This window comes from Eulemur rufifrons, chromosome 7 (assembly GCF_041146395.1).
Source record: "Eulemur rufifrons isolate Redbay chromosome 7, OSU_ERuf_1, whole genome shotgun sequence".
NCBI lineage: Eukaryota > Metazoa > Chordata > Mammalia > Primates > Lemuridae > Eulemur > Eulemur rufifrons.
The window spans coordinates 82,724,385-82,752,025 of record NC_090989.1 but is presented as its reverse complement, the minus strand read 5'-3'; the positions used below and the strand labels follow the sequence as shown (position 1 = coordinate 82,752,025).

The 27,641-nt window shown below is 35.5% G+C and overlaps 1 protein-coding gene across 8 annotated transcripts in view; it reads right to left on the bottom strand.

Moving 5' to 3' along the window:
* PEX5L (peroxisomal biogenesis factor 5 like) overlaps positions 1–27,641 on the bottom strand; it is a 164,340-nt gene that overhangs the window by 67,498 nt on the left and 69,201 nt on the right. The window contains exons 1-7 of one of the 8 annotated variants that reach the window (XM_069472894.1): positions 26,958–26,969; positions 24,902–24,970; positions 22,453–22,557; positions 12,083–12,194; positions 5,773–5,967; positions 2,375–2,498; positions 1,352–1,448 (exon numbers count right to left, since the gene is read on the bottom strand). In XM_069472894.1, coding sequence (XP_069328995.1) covers positions 1,352–1,448; positions 2,375–2,498; positions 5,773–5,967; positions 12,083–12,194; positions 22,453–22,521 — 597 coding nt within the window. In that variant the 5' untranslated portion in view covers positions 22,522–22,557; positions 24,902–24,970; positions 26,958–26,969. Of the gene's footprint in view, positions 1–1,351; positions 1,449–2,374; positions 2,499–5,772; positions 5,968–12,082; positions 12,195–12,534; positions 12,593–22,452; positions 22,558–24,901; positions 24,971–26,957; positions 26,970–27,641 lie in introns of those variants that run through there. The other 7 variants (XM_069472893.1, XM_069472887.1, XM_069472895.1 and 4 more) reach the window with 7 other exon arrangements.

Here is a 27,641-nt window from a genome sequence, read left to right as displayed (position 1 = left end):
TTTCTAATAAATGCTATAAATTTTCTTTTAAAAAGGCACATTTATTATAGAATGAGCACAAAGGAAGAAAATATATTTTCATGCTTCATTTACAATTCATTAAGGACCATTTGTTCAGAAAGTTAGTGGACTTGTTTTCCAGCTGTGTTCTGGGAGCAGTAATGTCCTCTCTTGCAGAGTGCGGGGTGTTGGTAGGGATGCTATTGGTGTCTTAGAAAGGTTTCCAGAGGTCTTCCATTTCCTCACGATTTCCTCCCTGTCTGTGTCCTCCTTTTCTTTGTCATTTACTAGTTGTGGGTCCATAGACAAGTTTCTTCATCTCACTGTGCTTTAGTTTCCCTGTCTATAAAATGGGGGTAGTAATTGAACTTACTTCATTCAGCCATTTGACAGAATCAAATGAACTAATATATATTAGAAGTCCTTATTATGGCACTCAATAATATTTGCTATTATCATAACTACCTCTTTATTTCACCCCAGATAATATATTTCTCCTCTTAGTTTCAACATTTTATCTAATAAACTCAAGAAAATTTCTTTTGCTCACTTTATTACACTTATTTTCCTTAAACACTTAGTCTCATCTCAACTAGATTGTAGAATGCATGAACATGGACACACACTTTTTAAGAGATCTTTGTGGTTTTATATCAAGCTGATGCATTGAAAAGTGTTCGAGGGAATAAAAAGATTGAGACTGGCTTTAGCCTTCTTTGCCTGGGAAGATGTGTTTAACTTCACTGAGACTAAAGAGTATCTTTACAGTGAGGTGAGGCTAATAATAATTCACAGGATTGTTTGTTTTATATAGAACACATAAAAAGCACATAGTAAAGTCCCTAATATTTGATGGGTACTTAAAATGGTAGTTCTTATTATTATCATCATTACTGCTAATGCTATAAGAATATATTCCTCAGTATAAAATTTATTTTCATGTGACAGTCAGGGTACTGATGTGTAGTACCTTGCTCCACAGGGCATAGATGTGAATGAACACTGAAGATGTAATTTCCTCTTCTCTGTGCTCTGTTACATAAATAGTGCTAATACAGGAGTAGAACAGATTTTCCATTGCAAAATAATAGAACAGAAAATGTAGAACAAGAAAAAAGTGCTAAGTACACCGTGAATTCATTAATACATTTTCTAGCCAAATGTGTGTATATACATATATATCTGTATACAGTCAGTTATTTTAAGCATTGAGATAGCTACTGAGTGAGAAAGCACATGGAATACAATGTACAGAAATGTACTTCAGACTTTTTGTGAAAATTTAAATAAAATATTTATGCTATATATTGTATTAGGAAAGATGGGTTCACTGAAACATTGGTTTTGTTACCTGTGTTGGAGCCACTAGTTCTAGTTCTGAAGCCGACTCAGAGTTGAGGGCACTTTTGCCACCACTCAGTTCTGGTTGAGATCTGTGCTCTGAGGACCTATAAGGAATGCATTAAGGCAATTAACAGACATCAAGAAACACATTCAACTAGAAATTCAGCCAAGAAACTTAGTTAATTTCAATTATCGAAAGCCATGATAACAAAGGTCTCATCAAAATTTTGATGAAAAAGATAAGTTTTATATATTTTTATTATAATGACTACTTTCAGAATTTAAGTGGCTATAATGTGCTCGGTATTATTATCTTTGATTGACTCAGAGTTCAGTTCAATTATGGGCAATAAGTAAATAAATGCAATATCCTTTTGTTACAGAAAATTCTGTTTTATGAAAAAATATTGTGGTTTTTCTTTGGGGGGGGGGAACTGCTCACAAAGTGTCTCAGGCCATCTTTATATAGAATTTGAAATGTTATAATAAGTGGAGATGTGGGCGGGCACCAGGAGCCTGACACAGGATGCTGCCCTTTTGGAAGCTTCAAAAACATGGTAGAACTCAGGTGGCCAGATGTTCTCATAGGCATCCACGGATTATTATTAATTATTTCATTATCTGATGTTGGATGATTGAGAAAGCCAGAAAAGATTACCTGTATAACCAGAAAAATTTAATTTAACTACCATTTATGTAAGGTATTGAATCTACTCACATCCGTGGATACACATATGTACTTCTTTTGACTGATCAGCACAGTCACATGTTCAGAAAATTATCAACAAATGTTAAATCGTTGACCTCCCCAAATCCTTACTGATTGATTGACTTGACTTAATTTTGGACAATTCAGATGAAATAATTTAGAGTTTGTAGAGGCCACAATAATTAGCATTGCTATATAGGCAGTTACACATGGTTAAATGTATTTGGATTGACTTGACTCATTGGCTATTTCAGTACATGAGAGAAACACTTATAAAATTGACACACAAATGGGCTATTTTCTAGTATCAAAATATCTTACCATAAGAGCTCTTTCGATCCAGTTCTAGATGAGCATGATTTTCTGTCTGCCATTGGGTGCCCCTTGCTATTTCGATCTCCATGAAACTTAACATCATCCCATTTTTCCAGTTGTGTCTGAATGTCTATTAAGGAGAGAGGAGGGGGCAAGGGGGACAGGGGAGTGCATATGATGAGGAGAGGAGAGATTGACTAAGACTGAAAAGTCTTATCCAAGTAAACTTTACTCAACCGATACTCTCAAGCTCTAAGACCAACCTTTACTTTTTAAATGTTGCATAAAAATTAAAACATATGCAGCTAGGTAAAAATCACACCTATCAAGATAAATTGAATTGCTTTTACAGTTAAAGCAATCAAGTTGTTTTACCTGACTTTGTTTCAAAAGCTATGTGCATTCTGAATGCTGTGTGTGAGCCCATGGGATCTGGTGTAGAATATGCATATGAAGTGCTATCCCTATTGCCCTCTATCTAAGGCTTTGGGGTACTTTTGGCATGTTTCCAGTAAGAAATTCTGTTTAAAGAGATGAGCTTAGATGTTGGAAGGAGGTAGGAAGAAGCTAGAACTTTTTTTTTTTTTTTTTTGTAGCTTTGTATAGACCACTTAATTTTTCAGCACAGGAAGGAAAGAAGGTGATGAAAATAGTCAAGAGAATGCTAGAACCATTTCTCCCTGTGGCCTACAGGTAAAGAACCTGATGTGACTCTCTGTCATTAACAGGTGAGTGACTGTGAACAAACCACTTAAACAATCACGGGGTTTGGTTTTTTTCATTTATAAAAAGATGGCTTTGCAGTTCTGAAGGTCTTTTTTCCCTCTTCTTTTTAAAAATTGTGGTAAAATATATTAATACATAACAAAATTTACTATTTTAATGATTTTTAAGTGTACAATCAGTAGCATTAGCATATTTACATTGTTGTGCAACCACCACTACTATTCATCCCAAACTGAAACTCTCTACCCATTAAACGCTAATTTCCCATTCCTCTTCCCCCCAAACCCTGGTAACTTCTACTTTCTGTCTCTGTGAATTTGACTGCCCTAAGTATCTCATGTAAGTGAAATCATACAATACAGATTGAGTATTCCTGATTCAAAATGCTTGGACCAGAAATGTGTGTTATTTTGGATATTTTTGGATTTTGGAATATTTGCATATATAAAATGAAATATTTTGGGGATGGGACCCAAATCTCAACATGAAATTTACTTGTTTCATATATACTCTACACACATAGTGTGATGGTAATTTTAAGTAATATTTTTAATAATTTTTTTGCATGAAACAAAGTTTTGACTGCATTTTGACTGTGACCCATTACCTGATGTCAGGTGTGCAATTTTCCACTTGGGTGGTCAGTGCCCAAAGAGTTTCAGATTTTGGACGATTCCAGATTTCAAATTTTCAAGTTAGAGATGCTCAACCTGCATTTGTTCTTTTGAGTCTGGCTTATTTCACTTAGAATAATATCTTCAAAGTTCATACATTTTGTAGCATGTATCAGTAATTTATTCCTTTTTAAGGCTGAATAACAGTTCATTGTATGTATACATCACATTTTCTTTATTCATTGATTTGATGATGTGTATCTGGGTTGTTTCCACCCTTTGACTATTGTGAATAACGTTGCTTGTGAAGAACACTGTTCTTCAATGTGCTTTTTTTTTTTTTTTTTTTTTTGAGACAGAGTCTCACTCTGTTGCCCAGGCTAGAGTGAGTGCCGTGGCATCAGCCTAGCTCACAGCAACCTCAAACTCCTGAGCTCGAGCGATCCTCCTGTCTCAGCCTCCCGAGTAGCTGGGACTACAGGCATGCACTACCATGCCCGGCTAATTTTTTCTATATATATTTTTAGCTGTCCATATAATTTCTTTCTATTTTTAGTAGAGATGGGGTCTCGCTCTTGCTCAGGCTGGTCTCGAACTCCTGAGCTCAAACGATCCGCCCACCTCGGCCTCCCAGAGTGCTAGGATTACAGGCGTGAGCCACCGCGCCCGGCCCAATGTGCTTTTAAACTAAATATTTCTACAACTTCTTCATAAGACATTTCTCAGAAGCAGAGAAATAGATGTTCACTTATATGTTTATTGTGTTATATTGTAATATAGTAAGTAATATATTCTTATACAAATGTATAAATTTCACTTATGGATGGTGAGGAAATAGTAGCAACAGTTATAAAATTTTCCTCCAAAGACTGATCTCAAAGAGGGATATGGCAGGGGAGAGGGAATCCTGTGTATGCATGTGGTTTGAACAATGGGTTGGTTTTCTTCCTTTTATGATCTATCCCTTGATGAGTTCATCTGCACACGTGGTTGCAATATCCATTCATAGCCTTCTGACTTCCAGACATCCATTTTTTGTTCAGTCCTCTTTCCCCAGTTCTAGACCTATACATGTAAGAGTCTATGGGACATATCTATGGAGTAGTCCCACAGTTTCCTCAGTATAACCGGGTCAAAATTGAACTCAATAATTTCCACCCTGACTTCCTCCTTCACTCCTCTTCTTCTGTCTTCTCTCACAGAGCTTTCTGCATACACATACACACACACACACACACACACACACACACACTCCAGTCGGTCACAGCCCCGGAAGATACCTGTTCCACTTGGCTTTCTGAAATACCTGCCACCTTTATTTTTCCTGAGAAAGGAGAGCTTAATTTGTCTGGTTCCAGGAGCTCAGGATTAAGCTGTTCTTTCTCAGAGGATATAGAGTATAGTAAATAAACTTATGGGCTTTGAAGTTAACTAGAGCTAGGCTCAAATTCCAGCTCTTCTTATAAACTATGAGATCTTGGACAAGCTATTTAAATTTTAAAACCTGGTTCCTCATGTATTTCAAAGAGTTGTGATGATGTAGTAAAATAACTTATGTAAATCATGTAGCACAGTCCCTGGACATTGTAAACCACTAACAAAAAAAACAGTAGCTGTTATTACTGTATTGGTTGTATCCCCAAACATGTCTCTTACATGCTACCATTTCGTCTGGCCATCCCTGGGTCTTGTGTTAGAATTGTTCACGCACGTGTTTCTCTCTCTCTCGCTTTAGACTAAGAGCTCCTAGAGAGCAAGATTCACACTTTGTTCTTGTTTGTAATTCAGGTGCTTAGCATGGTGCCTGGCAGCTATTGAGAACTCAATAACATGTGGGTTGAGTAAATAAATGAATGAATCAATACCAGGTATGCAGAGTTGAGCTCCCCAACAACTATTTAATCCAGCACAAAAGAAGCTATGTTCTGCTCAGTTTCTTACATGGGATTCACCTTTTCCCCTCCTTTGTTTACTGGTTTAATGTCATTTGTGGAACTTCCCAGTAGTATCGACACCAGCAGGACAGGCTGAGCAGTAGCCGCCACAAGCTATTTATTTCCTTACCTAAATCTAAGGATGAAGTCTCCGGGCCCCTGAGAGGCTGGCCTCTCTGCTCAGCATCCGCACTGATGAGGTCAGATCCATTGGCCTTTTTCTTGAGGGATGAAGTTTTTGATGAGGGCTCTGACTTCTTGCCTTTGGTTTGGGTTTGAGAGACTGGTTCACTCAGGTCGAGGAGATCTAAGCCAGTGGTCAACACTACCAGAAAGGGAAGAGGTTAAGATAAACTGATTTATTGCTCTGAAACTATTTTTTTAAAAATAGGTTTTAGCTGGGTACAGAAGGATTTTGTGTTTATAGGATAGGTTAGAAACACCAAGTTAAGTTAGGTCACTATTGATTTGCAAAGGCAGTTTGTCAGAAGGGGAAGTTTGCTGCATGTTCTCCTATATTAGGCATGGGACCAGTCAGTCAGACAGGACTTAGACCAGCTTCAGCAGTGATGAAGTTTTGAATGAAATTAAAATGATAAAACTGGATCTGAGTTGAGGTGCTACTTACTTTATTGTTTTGCTTTATTTATACTAAAGGTTTATTTTAGATTTTTTTCCAGAGAAGGGTTAATCACATTCAGAGATTTAGTGAAGTTTTTGAATGTCTTTGTGTTTTAATTTTAAACAATAAAGGGTATAGAGTATAAAGGAATGCTGTTAATCATGTTTTATTTAATGAAGCAGTTCAGTCAGAAAATGGCATGCTGTTTGGGCTCACACTAGAGAGGTATTTTATAATCCATAGTTGATGAATAGGTACACATGTTAATGCCTTTGCTGTTTAATATGCAAATTTAAATTTCAGTGTAACAAACTATAAAACTGTTACACTTTTACCTCCTAGTACGTTGTATTAAATACTCTAATGAAGGCAGAAATAACGATTTGTTCAAATGCAAACTAGGCAAATGGGAATTTAAATAGCAAGTTTTATAACCTTCAATTCTCCTTTCTTTTACAGTGCAAGTAACCAGTGTTTGAAGAGTTCATTGTCAGAAATGAAAATTCAAATTAGGGAAAATCCCTCCGGCCCACATCTCCACCAGCCCCTGCTGCTTCATTGCTGCAGGCCCAAGGAGCCTGGCTTCTGAGCAGGCTTGGTGGCTTCCTGGCCTAGGATCTCTTCACCCAGCTGGCTTAGGAAAGCTACTGCAGGACAGAGAAACTCCTTGTTTTAACCCTCCATGGCACAGTCTACCACAATGACTGTACCTTTCCCCTTCTTTAATCTCCCAGCTTTCCCTCCAGGTGGGGAAGGAATTTTTGTTGCTGTTGCGATACTCTTCTATCTGCTTTCCCCTCCTTGCACTTCAAGGCAGGGTCACAGCTCAATTCCCGGCACCACGAGGATTTCCTTAGTATTGCACCGCCTTCATGAGCTAACCATTCCTATGGCATCTGTAGGATGTTGGGTCAAGCTTTACTCTTAATAACCTTGTTTTCTGATTCCAATCCCAAATTGCAGTGGTTGGATGTTGTTGGTGAAGTGGAAATACCTGGCTCTATCACTGCTTAGCTGTGTAACTTAAGTTTCTTGACTCCGCTGAATTTCAGTTTCCGCATCTGAAAAATGGGGAATTAATATCTGTCCTTTAGGTATAAGATGAGGATAAATGATCTCACGTGTGTAAAGTGCCAAGCATATGATAGGTACTCAATAAATGTTATTTCCATTCTTTGGTGGCCAATTTGCGATGTTTTCCTTTCCTTTCCTTTCATTTGATCCCTCCTATTTTCCCTGTTTCTTTCCATTGTAGGCAAGAATCAGATTCATACACTGACAGAAAGAGGAAATGCTACTCGGGATAAAAATGGGGATGAGACAAAGATATTGCTTCTACAGAGGATCCTGTGAAGTAGGTTTATCATAAAATGGCCTTGAAGTGTCTGTTTATTTCAGCTGAGTTTTCCTGAGGAGATGGAAACCACTTTACAATGCTAAGATGCCCTGAGCTATGAGAAATATTTTGTGACTAGGAAGTACTTGAATGTGGAGGAAAAGAAGTAGCTTTCAGAACTAAGCTGCCTGGTTTAATGTCTAAAATTTAAGCATGGCAGGCAGCCAAGATAGGCTAGAATGCCACACACTTCACATTCATTGAATGTTTAAATAGAAATTTCCAGACCACTGTTATGTTGGCATGCAGTCTAGGCCCAATGTGATTTCCTTTTAATAGGAGGAGGGAAGTTGATGACAGTCTATGGAATGCCATGTATGTCTTCTCACTAATTGTACAAACAATTAAGAATTAGTCACTTGCTCCTAGACTGCTTTTAGAAGCAAATTATATAGGAATCATCTACTTGTATATAGGAAGTACATTTGTTACGGAATAATAATTGGTGAGTACTAATTTAATTCTATATCTGCTTCTCACCATTCAGAATAAATAAATTGCTATAAGAGGGAATTGCAAATTCAGACTAGGCTCAGTAATGTTCTTCCCCCTCCAAAGTGTCCTGGGTACGTCCTGTGTTGGGGCTTGGGAGGTGAGCCTACTTAAAGTAGTCAGAATAAAATAGTACCTATTTGGAAGCCCTTTTTTTTATTTTTATTTATGTATTTTGTTTTCTTATTTAATTAAGTGTTTTAAACCTTTTTGACATTTTTGACAAACTTCCCCAAATCAAATTTTAAATTGAGTCTTTTCAACTTTATTTATTCATTTATTTTTATTTTTTTTATTTCATCTTATTATGGGGGATACAGAATTTCAGGTTACATACGTTGCCCATGTACCGCCTGTCCCCCCAAGTCAAAGCTCCAGGCGTGTCTGTTCCCCAGACAGTGCGCGTTGCACCCATCATGTAGGTATATGTCCCTCCCCTCCCCACCCCGCCTCCCCGAGTCAGCACCTTCAAGCGTGACCATTCCTCAAACGGTGCGCAATGCACTCATCATGTAGGCATACCCCCATCCCCTCCGCCACCCCCCACCTCAGTCTGATATCCGATTGGTATCGTGGAAGCCCTATTTTGATACTTTTGTGGTAAGTACAATGCCGTTAACAGCACTAGAGTAACGAGCCTCAGATTTTAGTGAATTTCACTATATGAAGTGGCCAGAGAGGACAGAGCATGGGGCCATCCTGTCTGGTACAGCCAATGAATTTGCCTCAGGGAGCTGATGGGATCTCTGTTCTGTCGTGTGAGCTACCCAGCAACCTCAGAAAACATAGCTGGTGTTGTCTAATATAATGGCTTTAGGCATGATTTTTCCAGTGATGTCAAATAGATAAACTAGACTTAACTAATTCAATCAACTTTTTCTTAGGTACTGGGATGTGTAATTAAAACTACCATATTTATGAAATTTTGAAGCGCTCTCAAGAGGAATACCATTGGATTCAGGGCCACTTGAGCTTCATAAAAGGTATTTTGTAAATGTTACAGTAATTTTGCGGTTAGGATATTTCACTAGGCAGCTATGGAAGAGTATGAACTTGGTTAAGGGTAGCTCTTTCCTTATGTATAGGAAATACAGCCCTTATATGTATTAATAATTATACAGGTCCCATATGAAGGAGTGAAATGAAATTTTTTTTTTTTAAATCATGAAAAATGTTTCTTTTATAGTAACCGTTCACCTAATGGCTCAAGTTTATGGATAAAATGCTTTTAGATTGTGTAGCCCGATAAATACAAATAATGATGCCCTATTTTTCTTGATTTTTAGAAAAGAGTTTGTTCTGTACTTTGACATAGATTTGTTGGGAGATTTCAGAGGCATAAGTTGTTGTTGCAAAATTTATAGTATTACTTGTGCTATACTTTAGTCACTATCTTAAAAATAGCTATTGTCTAGTTACTTTCAAAGCATTTGCTATATGAATCTGTGTATATGTATTTAGGATTTGTAGAGAGAAAACCCCATCATTTGACTGCTGTTTGGAAAAGATAAATATTTCTTATATTGTTTACTTTGTATTGATTTATTTAAGAACACTATTCCTTAGGCATTTAAAAAATATAATATTTCTGTCTTGAAACATACTTTTAAGATTTAAAAACACATTATCAAACAGGAGTCTTCCTTCAGGATAAAAATCAGTGTGAACCAGATGCACTGAATACTGAGGTTGAGGGAAAAAAGTCCACAGTCTCAGAATACTGTTTTTCCCCGATCCCCTGGTCAGAAAAGTGTTATGGACTGAACTGTGACTGCCAAAATGTTTTTGTTGAATTCCAACACCCAGCACCATAGAATGTGAGCTTTCTTGGAAATAGAGTCATTGGAGATGTAATTAAAGATGAGGTCGTATTGGAGTAGGGTGGGCCCCTACTCTCATATGACTGATGTCCCTAAAACAGGAGGAAATTTGGACACAGAGGCAGACATGCAAACAGGGAGACATACACAAAGAGAAAATATTGTGAGAAGATTGGAGTTATGCTGTTAAAAACTAAGGAACTACCAGAAATTAGGAGGGGGAGAGGGGCCTGGAACAGGTTCTCCCGAAGCACTATGTCCAGAAGGAACATAGATAGCCTGGCTGACACCTTAATTTTGGCCTTGTAGCTTCCAGAACTATAAGATAATATAGTATGTTGTTTAATCTACTCAGTTTGTGATACTTTGTCACAGCAACCCTAGGACTAATATAGAAGGCAATGCTGTAGGCATTGGAATTGCAAGAAATTACACATTCTTTTGATTTTTTTTTCCTCCGATATTTCACAGGTCTCTCTCGATATAACATGTTAGAAAAATCAAGGTGAAAAGTAGCTTTTGAGTCAAATCTTACGTTATTCTCTCAGGGTGGGTTCTTCCTAAGTGGCTTAGTTTTCCCATCAGTGAGAAATGGAGAGTGGAAAAGAACTCATAAGATTCTCATGGATTTGCCTGCAATTAGTGACACAGGGCTCCCAGGGTTTTCCTGGAGTAGCTTCCCAGTTTCGGAAGGGTGAGCTCCAGTTTCATAGATCAGGAGGATGAATCTGAACTGATATTATCTGAAATTATTTAATTTTCTGCCTAGAATGTACCAAGTACCATTTTATTTTCTTGATTACTCAAAGTGATAGTTGAATTTAGAAAATGATTGCTTTGGTGTGATGTAAGAAAAGCTAATGCAAGTGAAAACAAAAGTGTTGGGAATACTTATTATTCTCATCTGACATTTAACAGAAATGGTCACACCAGTTAGAGTTTACATTGTGTTAAGCACTTTCATAGACTGCTTCATTTAATCTTCCCAAGTGACTTGTGAGATACAGATCTTTCTATTAGACAGATGAAGACACTGAGTCTTAGTTAAGAAACTTGCCCACAGATACAGAGCTGGGGTTTGAACTCAGAGTTTGTCCTCAGTAATCGTAGACTATACTCCCACATAAGGAGCCTCTGTTTCATGTTAGTTACTCTTGTAATTTTTAGCATTTTGAAAAACATCACAATTTTCTTCTTTTGTGATTTTCTTCACTTAGAAGTATGGTGAAAATATGCAAGCCAACAGCAAGTTGAGGCCACGGTGGCAAGATGAAACGAATTTAACAAGACAATATGTGATTAACCTTTTCTTTTTCCATTAAATTCTGATCTGCACTTCCAACATAACCTTTGTTCTTTGATTCTGAACGTCATTTTTTCACTCTTATTTGAACGACATGCCTTTGAATGTGAATGTTGACCAAATGAAATCAATGCAGAAAGTCTGCCTCTGCCAGGGAAGGTAATTCATGCCAGTGGTTCCTGCACTCGCTCATTGGATTAATACCTATTGAGTGTCTATTCCTGTATGGCCAGGCACTGAGCAAATGTTGGCTTACTCTTTGAGAATGTTTAATTCCAGAAGCATGTTCACATAAATTGTTGTAAGAGAGAGCAATGACAGAAAATGAAACTGGCCCTATAATATCCTAAGGCTGTAGGACATTTTAATTGTCATTTAAATCCACTTGAAAATACGCCACATTTTTATTTTACTGGACTTTTATAGTACAAAACTACAAAATATTTCCAGCAATAATTAGGCCACCAACCAGAACTTAAAAAATCTTACTCTGAAATTGATGCTTTTGTTTTCAAGATTTCCTAATGTGATGTGACTTGAAATGTGAATATATAAATACATATGGAAAAATGATTCATTGCTAATAGTGGTACACTTATATTCAACAAAATGATTGGGTAATAGACGTTGCAGTTTCTTATACAACATAAAGTGATTTATTGGTTTATGCTGAATAGTATTTGTTCTAAAGTTTCACTTGGTTGCAAATATTATTCCCCATTTAAAATACATTATTGAAAAAACATACATTTTTCTTATAGCTAAAATTAACTTTACTTGAGGAACAGTTAAAAGTGACAGAATTACCGGCTGTATTGGAGGTTACAGGCCTTGCTATTGCCTCCGATTTGGTTTCACAGAGAAAGTCGTCGATGGAGGGACTCAGGAGGGGTCTGCTTTCTTGCTGCTCATTCACCAGCTGAGAACAAATGAACACAGATGTCAAAGGGCTCCGTTAAACTGCAGAATCAGATGAATTAAAATGCAGCCTTGCAACAAAATGAGAATAGCAAGCCTACCAAAAAGAAATACATACATAAAGTAAATAATGGGGTGGGGCCAGAAAGAAAAAAAATATCAAGGGGTGGGGAATGAGCTTTTTAGCACTGTCAACATATTTTTGATGCAGCCAACTTCAATTTTTAAAGCTCAAGCCTTTCTCTCCTCCTGGAATAGTTTTAGAATTATCCTCTAATTTTAATATGTAGAAAATGACACTTATTGAATCATAGTTGCGAAGGGCCAATCCCACTCCTTACTTGGACAAAAGCTCCTCCTGAGACCCTGGAACAATGGCTTCAGACTCGGAGCTGACATGTTCTGGGTAGGATTGGTCAGGGTTTATGCGGTAAGTGCAAATACACGGATCAGTGTGCGTGGATAAACACTTGCTTTTTCTCCCTCTCTTCAAAAGCTCCAGTCACCTAAAACACACCCCCTACAGTTCCTTGGAATGCTTTCGTAGTGCATAACAAATATTATTTTGGGAGATTAGAAAATATTGTTATATTAACTGTACAGGTATCCAGTAGGCAAGTTTGTGAAAAATTTGTATGTAAAACAGATTTCTGCAAATTCAGTATGTTTTCCCATTAGCTTGTTCTCTAATTTCAGCAATCTTTCTGTTTGATTTTTAGGGGATCTCCAATTATCAGTGGCAGCCAACTATTTACTTTCAGTTTATTCTGTACCTCTTTGAATCCACACTTCCTCAAATTATGTTTCTATGGTTAAGGGAGAAAATACACAAGTGGTTAATCCCTAATTAACTGTCTTAGTTTTTCAGGGGTTTTTATATTGGCTTTTCTTAAAATGGTCATAGCCATCTACTTTTCTACCTGTCATAGGGAAAAGATGTTCCTCATAATCTCTAGATTTTGAAGGACTTATTTGTAAAGGTGTATTTTAAGAGACCCATGAAATAAGAAACCAAGTGCTTTGGAGTATCACCAGATCAAAATATTTTATATTACGCTACTCACTCTTTACTGTTTCTTTGGCACAGTGTCAGTGTTTATAGCTTAGAGCTGATGGAAGGTGGCAAGGGACCTAAACAATGGTAAATATGAGAAGAAAAAATGTAATTCTATTATTTTTGAAAGAGCAATATGGAAGCATTTGTGATCATTTGGAACCTGGAAGCCAAGTGACACATTTGGTACTTTAACATATTCATGCTGTTTATGGATGTTTAAATCTCATTTAAACATGGATAAATTTCCTATCTCCATTAGAGTTTAAGATTTTGGCACAGAGTTGGCAATTTATTTTCACACATATTTGTGGACGTTAGTGAGGGATAAGCATTGAGAATCCTCCTCTTCTTTTAGTGTTCAAGTTACAGTGATAGACATTTCCTCCATTGTTACAAGTTTTAGTGTAACTATGTATAAAAACTCACAGATTTTGCTGGGAATCAGATTATCCAAGGTCTGGTTTTTTTTTTTGGTTTTAATCTTTTTTTAGGATGCTACTTTAACCCATGAGTGAAACTTTGAGTCCCTTTGCATTTTGTTTTCTGAATTTGAACATTTTTGGGTACCACCCCTTCTCTTTCTATTGATGTGTCTTTAAATGTTGCAGGACTATGAGCCTCTCATGTTTCTGGAATAAAATATATTCAAGTTTTTGTAAATGCCATGGTCTATTTGAGTTTAGGAGTGATTTGTAATATTTTCTGGCATAAAACTCAATTTTATTATCTGGAAATGTAGTTGAAAGCACTGGTCTAGAATGTAATACACTAGAAAATGATGAAATGGCCAAACATCAGTGATTCTGTGAGCTCATCTGAAAATGTGATTAGTGTCCCAGAATCTGTATCTCATTTATATTGTTAGTTCATGTACGAATTGTGTGCATCTAACAGTTTTTGATGGAGCCTTACATTAATGTATATTTCCTGGTAGAATCTGCTCTTTTAACTATATGTGCTTAATGTAATGAACACATGAGGTGTGATAGCACCATTGTGATGTGGTTCTAACTTTACAAACAATGCCCACCTCCAGACTGTGGCCTTCTTATGGCTGTCAAGTGAGATCTGATCTGAATTCTGCTGTGTCATAAGCATGCATGGAGGATGCAGGTCACCATCAAATATGGCACCACACTATACTCATAGAAGTTATTGTAACAGGCTTACATTTTTTAAGCAGGGCATTTTGATTTCTGGCTTCTGGTTCTAGGTCTTATTGACCCATTAGATGAAGTGTATAAGGTGCAAAGATTAAACTCAACCAATACAACTGTGACTTTAAAATTATGACTATGAACCAGGCCCAGGGGCTCATGCCTGTAATCCCAGCACTAGGAGGCCAAGGTGAGAGAATTCCTTGAGGCCAGAAGTTTGAGACCAGTCTGGGCAACATAGCAAGACCCCATCTCTACAAAAACATAAAAAATTAGCCTGGTGTGGTAATATGCACCTGTAGTACTAACTACTCTGGAGGCTGAGGCAGGAGGACCCCTTGAGCCCAGGAGTTCAAGGCTGCAGTGGGCTATGATCATTCCATTGCACTCTAGCCTGGGTGACAGGGCAATATGGTGTCTCTAAATAAAACAAAAATAATAAAAGTATGAATATGTATGATGTCAGAACTATCTCTTTGAAGAAAAGTTACCATTTCTCTGAAGAAAAGTCTGATTTCACTGACAGATAACTAAGAACAACTGAGTCCTCTTAGTCATGATTTTGAGAAATATCAATTGTTATATAGATAAGCATGAACTATATTCCACGAAATGTTCCCTTATACTCTTTCTTTACTTTGGATAAAATTAGATGCCTTTGCAAAAAAAAAAAAAAAGAAAAAGAAAGACTAAGAATTTATCCCCAAATCGCAGCTCTGTGCATACATGTGTGGAATGGGCCTATATTACCTATAGCGCTAAAGATCAGGGTGTTAGATTTCTGTAGACACATTTAGTAGTAAGTGCTGAGAAACTGTATCTAAATCTGATAAATGAATTCTAGAAAGTAAGACCTTTGTCACCATAAACATCAATGGGAAAACAGAGAAAAGGCACAATTCAACAAAAGGTCTGTCCTTTTAGGCAGGTCTGCTTTATCAAAGGTAAGAGGATGTTTTTGTTTTTGGAGTCTCTCTCCTCATTCAAACTTCAGATGCATTTACTGGAGAAAGTACCTCTAGCGTGCTCAGAATTACTCAGCAAACGGGAGGTTGTTCTGGAGAGAGCCAGGGAGCCCAGGACAAAGCTGTGGCCTTTCCAGTCTCCTAGGCTGCTGCCTCATGAGTTCCGTGTCTCTTCCACACCCACTGTCTTGTTTCTAAACATGGTTCACACCTGGACTGTTGGAATTTTTACGACTGCCCAACTCCTACAGCTAAGCTGCTCCTGTGACTTTCTTCCATAAGGACGAAGCAAAGAGGGAGTAACAAACTATAATCCTTTCTGAGTCAGTGGTTTTCAAGCTGGAACACAGTTTAACTGTTGGGAAATTCTCGGGCTGGAGTAGAGGGTAACGAAAGGGCCCATAGGTGGAAGGCCAGATGACCGATAGCATGAAAAGGTAATTGAAACTGAACTGAAAGATTTTTGGTTTTAATGGAGATATGGAAGATGAAACAGGAGATGTTATGAAGATAAAGAAATCTTTTATGAGCCCTGAGGTCAGAGACTATACCTTACTCAAGTTTATATCATTCATAGCTTCAAACAGCATGCTTACATATAAAAAGGGTTCAATAAATGGCTACCAAATGAGACAGTGACTTTGCAGAAGCTGAAGACATAAAAATATCTATCTTAGTCCAGTTTATAACTGTGTTTACAATTGGATGAATTTAGGAATGAGTATTTTAGCCATAGGAAGTGCCATTTTATTTTTATTTGTACAGATTAGTTTTCCCATGCCCACCCTCATTTTCAAACAAGTGTATGGTTTTACCTTCGGTTATTTGAGAATAAATAAATCTTCTGGTCATAAAATAAAATTCCGACTGAACTGTATTCCCCAAGCTGTCCCTCTAGGAGTTATTTCCAAATTGCGTGCCATTTACTCTTTCCTTATCATTGGTAAGACAAGGTTTATTGACTTTCTCTTAGCATTACTTCCTTTAGTCTGAAAATACTTTATGAACTTCTCCCATTTCATCCTTTGGATATAGAGTACATTGATGTTATAAAAATAATAAAAGGTGAGTCAAAGTTTTCTAATTTTTTTTAATAGCTAAGTTGGAGTGATTGCAATTTTTGTCTAATCAGATTATCATAGCTGAGTTGAAATGATCCACTCATTCCATTATTTGCTAAGGACTTTGTTTATATTTTCATTTTTCATTTCTTATCTTCCTCTGGCCTCTTTTCAATATTTGGATCAGTTCAAAGACCCTTCTAATGGTGACAGATTCTCATTTCTCTTTAGGACCCCATTCAACTGACACATTGTCTAGGAACCTTCCTCGGTGTCAGCCAGTGAGTTCCTCTATCTAGCACTTCCACGCTCCCACACTTTACCTGGTACCAGAATCTTAGTTTTGTCTGTTTCCCTCCCCACTAGACTGTGATCTCCTGCAGGGTGGAGACCTCATCGAAGTATTTTTTGCATCCTATAGTAGCAGTTGACTGATTTTATACAGTGTAACGGAATGGTGAATTGTACAAAAGAGAGACTGCAGGGGCATTTTTAATTTCATACTGGGTTTGATCAAGTCACAGAGAGGTCAGCGGTCCTCAGAAATGTTTACCAGTTTCCTTGCAGGTTTTAAACGAAACATCCCATTTCCTCCCAGTCACATCTTTTAAATGTTTGGAGACCTAGTGGTACCTCAAGAAACATTTCCAAATGCAAGCCTTCCACCAAGGATGTTAAGGCTTTCTGCCAAGAGGTTAAGAATGCCAAAAGTGAATGCCTATGAGAAAAATTGAAATTAGCCTGATCCACACCATCGAACACTTGGAAGAATGACCTGGACCAATGTGAATGGGAGGCCAGTAACACTTCAAGACACAACCCTATTACTCCTCTCAGTGATTTTAATTCAGAGATTCAAATCTGTAGATTTTGAGGGAAAATTTTTAAGTGCTCAATGAACACAGAAACAAAAGAAAATTCCTTTGTTTAGGAGAAGATAGGTAAGAACGTGCATGTAAGGGTTTCTTGTCAATCAGTATTCAAAAGACTATTGAACCTTTACGCTTTCCTTGTAATCAAATATTTAATCAAATGAATTCAGTTGAATTATGACTTATTCAGACTGGTCAATTGATGTGGCTACTATTAGCTATGACACAGCCAAATTGCTTCATTTATCAATATAGTGCTTTCTTTGTGTTGAACAAATGCAGACTGTATCATCCAGCTCTAACGGATTATTGTCTGTATTAAAACTTTATCTGAAAATACATTTGCCTTAGTTCAACTTAGATTTCTCTAATTTCAATGTTTAAAAATTAAATTATTAAATGATCTAAGCTACCAGGACCTAATTAACAAAAGAAAAGTAATTTGCTTTTAAATACTTGTGTGTGTTTATATTGCTTGTTTTGTGACTTAAATCTAAATTTACCTTTAAAGAAATAAATTGCTTAGATGCTTCATTAAAAAATATAGAGATAAAGGTTTGTAATAACGTATCACTAAGAATTAACCCTGAAGCAAAATATATTTTAGATGATAAAAACAATGTCTGGAAGAGATGATAATACATTACTCCATAATTTTACATTCCAGATAGATAATCTTGAAATGTTGTTTTAGTTTAAGGTAAAACATTCTGTTTTCATACTTAAGCATTTTAGTACTTTAAGAATAATTTTAAAAGTTAAAACATTAAAGCTAATAAGTTAAGAAACCATTGACAAACATCTCATATTTGTAATGTTGATTTTATAAACTTGTAATAATATGCTATGTCTTCTTACTTCATTTAAATAATTGAAAAATTTTAAGATCATTTTGTTTCTATATGAACAAAACACCAATATACTTTGAATAGGTATATCTTTGTGCATTTTGAAAATTCCTTTATCTGTGATATTGTTGATTTAAAGTATGTGCCATTTGTGAAGTAGACTTTCATTCACAATTTTGTAATTGAACTACTTGTTCATGGCCTTATTAATCCTATCCAAGTTTAGAAATTTATGCAATGCCCAGCAAAATAGTGACCATATTGCGAGAGATTCGTTATTATTAAAACTAAATAAACTGACTCAATTTATTGAAAAGACAAGACAACTAAATCACTACCATACATACCTCAGATATCTAGGTGTGGGGAACCTGCAGTCTCAAGGCCACATGTGGCCCCTAGACCAGATCCAAACTTCACAGAACAAATCCCTTTCTTAACAGGATTTATTAAAAGGATTTGTTCTGTGAAGTTTGGAATCAGTCCAAAGGTCACACTCAAGGATCCAGAAGGCCGCATGTGGCCCCTGCCACACCCCCAGACCCTAGGTATATGTGCCCTGCATCTTCTGGTAAAGGATAACCATGTGATAACTTGCAACTCTTTCACTTGATTTAAATGTCAGCTAACTGACTACACATATTTTCCTGATGGGATAGTTAGATTTATAAGATGTGAATCTATTCATAGGGAAATGAACAGATATTACCATTTACAGGTTGAGTGGAACTAACACTAAGGCAGGCCTGAGGACTTAAGGCAACTGTTGTAAGTTACTAATAGAAGCCCAAACAAGGCCGTATTTAGTATTCTTGAGAAGTCTTCCAGTTGAGGACATTACTCTTTTTATCTTTATCAGGCATAAAAATTAAATCAATATCAGAGTACAGGGGTGGTGACAGAAAAACAAGGGCTAGGTTTGAATAAAAAAAGTCCCTCAACAAAAAGAGACCTGGAACACCGTTTTAAAACGCTGCTCTATAGGCAAAAATGAATGGGGTATATACCTTGCCAAAAGAAAGTACCCAGGAGATATGGCCAAAATGAAAATTTCTGAAGGTTCTTTATGAGAGAAAAATATTCACTAAAGTCATTTCATTCTCATAAAGATAATACATTTTTTTCCTATGATATAATCAATCTTCTGGTACACAGTTTTCCCATCTATCCTCAAATTAAATTTGTGTATTATTATAGTTTAGAGCAGTGCTGTTTAATAGAAATATAATGAGAACCTTATAATTTAAAATTTTCCAATAGCCACCTTTAAAAAACTGAAACAAAACAAATGAAATTAATTTTAATATATTTGGCTTAACCCAACATAGCTAAAATATTATAGTTTCAACATATGATCAACATAAAAATTATTAATGTGATAGTTTACACTATCTTTTTGGATTAAGTTTTTAAAATCTGGTGTGTATCTTATACTTGCAGCACATTTCAATGTACAGTAGCCACAAAGTGCTGAGTGGACACGTGTGGCTAGTGGCTCCTGAACCGGACAGTACAGGGCTAGAGAAACTTGTTTTCCTCAAAGACTTGATGATTCACATACTTTTTCTTCAAACCTTTCATCAACACACACTTATTTACATGTGGTTTGATTTAACTGTTAGTCTAGGACAGCATGAACTTGAGCTTCTACGAAGCGCTTGACATATTGTTTGTTAATACAGAAGTAATAAGTATGTTAACAAAAAAAGCAACTCTCAGTGGTCCAGTAATTTTTCAGTTCAGGTCATCTGGCCAACTCTTCTGCTTTGTTTGGTTTTTTCAATATACTATAGATGGCTTTACTGGAGTATTGTTTGATTTAATCCCTTTAAAAGTTGAGGAACACACCATAATAATCACATAATAAAAAATGCTGGAATATAGAACTATTCTACACTTGCAATCTGTGGAGTGAACAGTTACTATACAAGGTAAGGGCTCAGTGTTTCAGTGATTGATTTTGTATTTTATCTACTGTGATTGTCCCAAAGACATTATTGAGAGAGCAGCAATTAGCTTCAGACATATCTGGGATCTATGACATGAGCAGCTGGCATCAACATACCAGCGATGAAGATGAGTTGATGTATTCAGCATTATGTAGCACTATGTCATAAGGGGCTTTACAGGAGACACTGGGACAAACACGTGTCAAGACACTAGTACATTCACACAGGATAACAAGTAAGAATGTGGTATGGCACACTGATTGGATGCTATGGTTGCCATGAGAAGTACTCACTTTTTCAGATCATTCTGCATCTTTTTGGCTTGTGCACGCCACTGGTGCATGGCAGGGAAGAAGCCACTTGTGTATAGTGGAAAAAGTATATTAACTAATAAAACTGCACTTGACTGAGAAATAATTGTATCACAGCTGTCACTGAATTAATTATGTAATATTATCAACATAACAGGTGCATTAAATTTTATGAATCAGAACTCTGTTTGCTGATTCATAAACTGGCCAGTATGCAATAAGAATATGATATATCAAAGAAAGCATTATATAATCTTCATGCAGTAAAATTGTAACTAGTACCTCAAAAACAGTTAATGCAACATTAGGGATTAAAGAAGGAACTTGGTACAGACAAATGTTCTGAATATGAGAAAATGGTAATAATCACAAATTTTTCTAAATTAAAAAATCAAAATAATATTTTGCATTAAAATTTAAATTGAAGCTTAGGTTATAATGGTAATTTTGGATACTTGAAAAAGATTACTGGAAAGTACATAGCAATGCATGACTTTGGGGAAAATGAATTTTGGCGGCTGGAGCCTATCCTATATTTTGAAGTCTTGAGATGATATATTATAGCACAACTGTGCCAGTTGCAAATTTGGATAGGTCTTACCTACGTTTGCAGATGGCTGTATCATTAGCAGAGAACTCCAAGTAGTTCTCACCTCCCATAGCATTCACCTGAGGGACTGTGGGCTTTTTTTTGAAATGGGAGTCTACAAAAGTCTGACTCTCACTGGCGGGAAATCAGTGTAAAACTGTATATGTTTTATTATGTAAATTAAGGAAAGAATGAGGAATTTGGTAAATATCAAGCACATTTCTTTCCAACTACTACTAGGTGTCATTGGGAAGAAACATCTCTTTTTTATGGATTAAAAAAACTGACAACATAAAATTTATCCCTAAGTCCTGGGAATTCTTAATAACTTTAAAAAAAATTATTCAATATTGATGTTAATATGTTACAATTTTTATTACTTACAACATAGCATTTAGGATAAAATAAAACCACACATGTTGGCAGCAGCTGGTGATGAGATCTGCTGATATTCTAAAAATAAGTTGCCACAATTTAGCTTTTGATATAAATGTCTTTCATGAGGATTGTAAATGGACATTTTTCGAATTCTAGGCATGTTCATATAATCGGAACTGAATCACTACATTTACTATTGCATTATGGAAAAAATGAAATGTTTAAAATAACAATCTAATCTAAATTATAAGATAAATGCAAGTAAAAATATTTTCCATTTAAAAATTTAAAACTTGTAGTTCCACAAAGTGGTGATGAGTATATTATACATATTTATGTAGATTTTACAGGGTGTTTCAAAAGTCCCTGAGGACATACAGGATTCACAGTCTCAGCATGTCTTTGCATACAAATGCAAACTTTTTTCTATACTTGTTATAATAAATGCTGAAAATGGCCCTCCTGTGCTTATAATAGAGATGATATTTTTGTTCTCAAGGTCACTAAGTATAAGAGGGGTCACAAATGCCATTTTCTGCATGGGGACTCAGGGACTTCTGTCTCATTCCTGTAAATTAGTTATCCACATAAATATGTATAGACATATATGTAGTATGCATAGTCACAACATAAATATATTTAACATTTAAGAAAATTTAGATATTCTACTGGTAAACTGACATATGTATAAAATATAACTTACATTTATTCATAGGAATTTGATTGCTTTTGGTTGTTCAAATGTACCATTATCTTAATTGCTATTTCTTTCCCAAAATTGTTAACAAGACTCCTTTATAAAGAAGTAGCATGTTTTACTCGCACATACATTTTCTTTCTTTTTTTTTTTTAACTAAAGTTAAGTAATGAAAATTGATATCCACAAATAAATAACTAGAGGACAAATTTTCTTCTTTTAGCAATTTTCATTTTCATTTATATTTGTACAGTTGTTTCATTGAAACTGTCTTTTTAAAAAAATTGGTTCAAGAGTTAATGTTTTCTTTTCTAGTTAAAAATCACAATGTCTGAGATATTAACATATGTCAGCTTCCCCTATGGGTCTGCCCACCTGTGATGTCATAGTAAGGAGGGGCTTTTCTTCAGCAGACTCCTCCCTCGGTATCTCCTTCATCACCATGGCAACAGCCTTATCTGCCGCCCTAGAGCCTTTTCCCTATAACAGTGAAATCAACAATGACTTGTGTCAGGAGAAATCTTTAACTTATTATTTATTACAAGATATTCTAATGTTTAAAGAGCAATCCAACATAATTGAAGAGGTAGGCTGCTGCAAGTGAATCTTGAGGCTTTTGGCTGAGGAGAAAACACACAAAATCTGAAAAAAGATTATTTGTGAACTTTTAGTTAGCTACTTTTTCACCTTTACAGCTGACGTATTATATTTAATTTTAACATAGTATTTTATATGTATAATATATTTTAAAGCAATTAACATGACATGAACATTTGAAAATAATATCAATTTAAAAACACTGTGGGTTGCCTGTTATGCTCATTTATAAATTATCACTATATAATCCCTAAATATTTTGAATGACGGTGAGGGGTTTGGGACAAGGATTAGGATCAGGATCTGACTCCCACTGAGGGCTTTTGTTGGTTGGTCTCTGGAATCTTTGTCGTTTTTGAGTGGGTTGGCATAAAAAGAGTAAAAATGTTATCAAATCTCTAAAAATCCTTCAGTGTCTTGACATAACAGGAATTTACCCAGCTTGTTTTGTGGAGATAGTATGACCTTGGAGGAAAAAAATACCGCAGCGCTCAATGTTTTGAGGCCAAATAATTTTAATAGAATTTTAGACATATCTTTTAATTTGAGAACCCCATAAATCCAGATGTAAGTAAAGGATAATTAACATTGAGGCATATATATATATATATATATATACACATATGGGTGTGTACAGATATATACACATCCATACATATCCCTACATTATTTGCTTCAAAGAAGAATTATGGACTGTAAGGGATTGTGCTGGCTTTTTGTTATTTGAGTTTACCAGAGTATTAAATTTTTGAGAGTAAATATGGCATAATATGAAAAAATAAAATGTCACCTTCCCAACTCAATTAGAAACATCTCATGCTACATAAAAATTAAATAATCTTTAAATACTTTAAAAACAAAAAACTTCCATTTTCTCAGGTCTCTGGGCAGAGCCTCCCTGGAGAAAATAATTTTATACTAAGAGCACATATGAATATCTGTGTTGCAAATCTATTTAAAATACAAATGTATCAGACAGAGATATCATAGGCAAAGAGACGAACATGGAAATATGGGGATCTGTTGTTTAAAAAGGGAATTAAAAGCCAGGGTTGATATTAAATCCAGAGCTTAATAAATCTTGATAGTGTCCATGCAACAACAAAAAAAGAATTACATCATCTTGGGCCTTCCAAGAGCTTTAAGTATTTAGAAGTTTGCTCTAGGGGCAGAACATTCCATTCTCTCAGGTATTGACTTTCTAAAATGTAGCCAGTGGTAGCTTTTATTTATGAAAACAAAGAAAAAGTTTTTTATAGTTATTAGATTCAAAAATTTGTGAATCTGTTTACAATGCTGAAAGTTTGTTTTTTTGGTTTGACTTTATTACTAGCATTACTGAATGATAATGTGTTATTTCCAAAATGGAATATCAAATGTTAAAGATTTTATTCAGGAGATATATCAGTAGTAATTTTCATATGTGTTCTGAAAAGTTTATATGGTCACAATTCTTAGGATAACTTACTTCTAGAAGAATAAATGAAAATTTAATGATTCATTGCTTAACAAATCAAGGTGCATAATGATTCCAGGTTTCTTCTTTAATGAAGCAATGTGAACTTCCTAAAATAGAGTTGCATACAATTCTGAATTCTGGGAAAAGACTTATTATGACACTACTAAATTTTTTGACATTTTACCAAAATATAAAAAGTATTTGGATGAAAAGTTACACACTATAAGCTTAGTACAATTTTATAAGCTACACTCATTTATAGACTAAATATGGTTTATAACAAATATTTTTGCAGCTTACTTTTTTCAAGAGCAAAATCATTTGTGAAAAATTCTTTCCATGCTTCAAGAAATTCTAATAATATAGCAGTAAACAAAGTGGCATGCTTATATTTAAATTCCTACTATATTTAAAAGAGCAAATCTAATGTTATAAGGTATAATTTTATTTAAAAATAATAATTCAGACTCTTCATGGGCTAAGAAAAAAATGTCAATTGATAAGCATCTCAAAAAATTTCAGGTCAATTTTTCAGTATACCATTTATTTGAAATGCTACCAATCCATAAACTACATAGAGAGATTTTTTTTACGTGTGCAACTATAATAGCTAGAATTAGCAAGGGACATGCCATTTCACTAAAACAAACAAAAACAAAACAAAAATTAGTCCTTTCATGCTGAACTCTAGAACAAAGCAGTGGTCAGCTAGAAAGGATGTACAATAAACACATGCGGTGCTTTTTATTTCTTGCAGAAAAAACCCACCAAAGCCAGGGTCAGGTCACTTTTTTGAAGACAGTGCCACTTTTTCTTCAAGGTTACACCTACTACCTGAAAAAAGTCATGATACCCATGTTAGTGCCTGCTAGCAACTTTTTTCTTTACAGCCTTTTGGCTTTTGAGATAATACCCCACGAGTCTCACAAGTGTGGTACAGTCTGAGAGCAGAATGGGAAGGACTGCCAAAATGACATCTCCCTGGTGCCAGATACAGTGTCTAAAACCACTGCCAAGTCAAGTGAATACCTCATATATCAAAGCAAGATTTCCCCCAGATCGTACTGCCACCTTCAGCTGGTATCTTACAATCAGGCTGTGTTATTTTTGACTTGTCCATCTAGGTTGTGGGAAAATGCTTCTAGAATTCAGAACCTGACAGATAATTGATTTGGCAATTCATGAAACTGTACAATTTTGCTCATCAGCAGCTCTGCAGAGCTGATTACAGTACAACTGTGCTGGTTTCTTTCTTTTTTGAAGGCAGTAGCTTAAAACATTGCAAGAAATATATATGTGTAATTGTTCAGGCTTTCAAATTCAATTTTCTGTACATAACCACACTAAGGGGTCAATATTGATCTATCATTTGAAACAATATGAAGACAGCAAAAATGAAATATATACTCAATATACATTCAAGCACATAAGTGGTTTATACACTTTATGTTAAGCCTGCACACTTCTAAGTCATTCTTAGCAACGACAGAAAAGATTAGTGAAATTTTAGAAGTTGATTATCATATTGTGACATCTTCCAGCAATTATTTCATTCTATTTATTTTCAAATAATATTTCAAAATCACTTTTTCCCATATCCTTATTGACTTTCTTGAGATATTTTTGACTGTTTGGAAAACAACATTAGCAAAAGGGGAAACTCTTATTTTTCTTAGTGCTGGAAAGTTCTTTGATATTTCTGTTTCTTTTATCATTTGTTTCCCCACAAAGGAAATATATAAAATAAAAGTTTTTCTAACAAACAATAATTCTTCAGAGTAATATTTTTGTTAGCTTTTATTATAAGAGCAGGCACAAATGAATGAAACATGGAGTCTAACAAGTGACATTAACATTTATTCAGAAAACTCATATGGATATACGGAATATATTTCTTTATATATACACACGTAAGAAGCCTACTTCTTTTCTTTTCTTTTTTTAAAAATGTGGAATGTAAGAAATAGAGTACAAAATATTAGATGTCACAGGATCCTTACAGGCTGGATACTAGGCTGTGGAGCCACCAGATGTCTTCAGATGAGGAGGTGTTGGCTCCAGGCCTGTCTCCCTGGGAAAGGAATTACTAAACTATTTCGAGAAGCTACCATGTGCTGGGCACTCTGCTAGATGTTTGATGTCATTTTACTTAGTTATGTAAAAAAGTTACATCTCATGATAACTCCGTGGGGTAGATATTATCTTCCACAGATAGGTGAGGAATTTGAAGCTCAGACATAGTGTGATTTAGCCCAGGCCTCAAAGCCATTCTGAGGCTGAGCCAGGACGGGACCCGGACTGGCTCCCAAGCCTGCAAACTTCCTTCTCTACCAACCCTTGCTATCTTTTCACCAGGCTTAGCTAGGCTGGAGGACTCTCCCCTGCCACCCTCACTGACTGCCATAAATGTGGGTTGTTCATGATATCGCTCAAAGTTTGGGCAGCAGGTACATCTCACTATAATCACACAGACTGGCTCTAAGCAAACATTTTCTGAGATGGTCAATAATTTCGCTTATGAGCACATTCCTAATAAGAGGCTTTTGCTTCTTTTATCTTCATGGAAAACTAACTTAAGCATTTCATGTCTGCAAACTTCTTTTTTAATCTGTAGAACTTAATAGGTTTATAAGCTTTAGCATCTCTCTAATTCTTATTAAATGCTAACTACATGCTATTAAATGGCATCTTTCCTAAGATTTTCCTGAGATCGATTTTGGGTGCATAAAATACTTAAAGTATGTAAGTCCATAGTGCACTGAGAAACAATTTTATAGTTGCAGATTCTATTACTGCTACTATGGAATTTATAATTTAAAAATTATTTTTTATCAATAATAATCCCGAGTCTCCCTGTCAGAGATATTGAATAGAAGAAATGGAGATATATTACATTAGGGGAAAACTAAAAGACTACAAATACTAGACATCTCTGCTAACCCCAAATTGTCTAACATATGCATTTAAAAAATAATCTTCCTTTCTTTCTGATTATAAAAATTAATATATATTGTTGCCAAAAATTGAGAAAAAATAGAAATAAAAATAATGACTTTTGTATTTTCAAGATTTTTTCCAAACTTATATTTTCTTTCCACAATATTGGAGATTAAACGATTTTTTAGGATATTTTAAAGATAGACCTACTACCATCAAGCTTACAAGCATGGATATATGGAATACATTTCTTTATATATACATACATGTAAAGAAATACCTGCAGTCTACATAATTTTAGTAATATTGTTTGAAATGAAATGGCATTCAGTTTTGCATATATTAAAAAGTTATACGTCTCACAAATTTTGTACCCTGGATTTAAGTACCTGCAGGAAAGTGGCCACAAAAAGGCTTATCTTTGATGACTGTACCTGTCACGTACAGAGCTGGGAGAACCTTCTTTCACTTAGGAAGACAAATGTCACGGTAAGTGTCATGTTCTCTTCCAACTTCCAACATGGGAACAGGTCAGGGCAATGCTTTGCAGTAGCCTCTGAAAGCTGGTGAT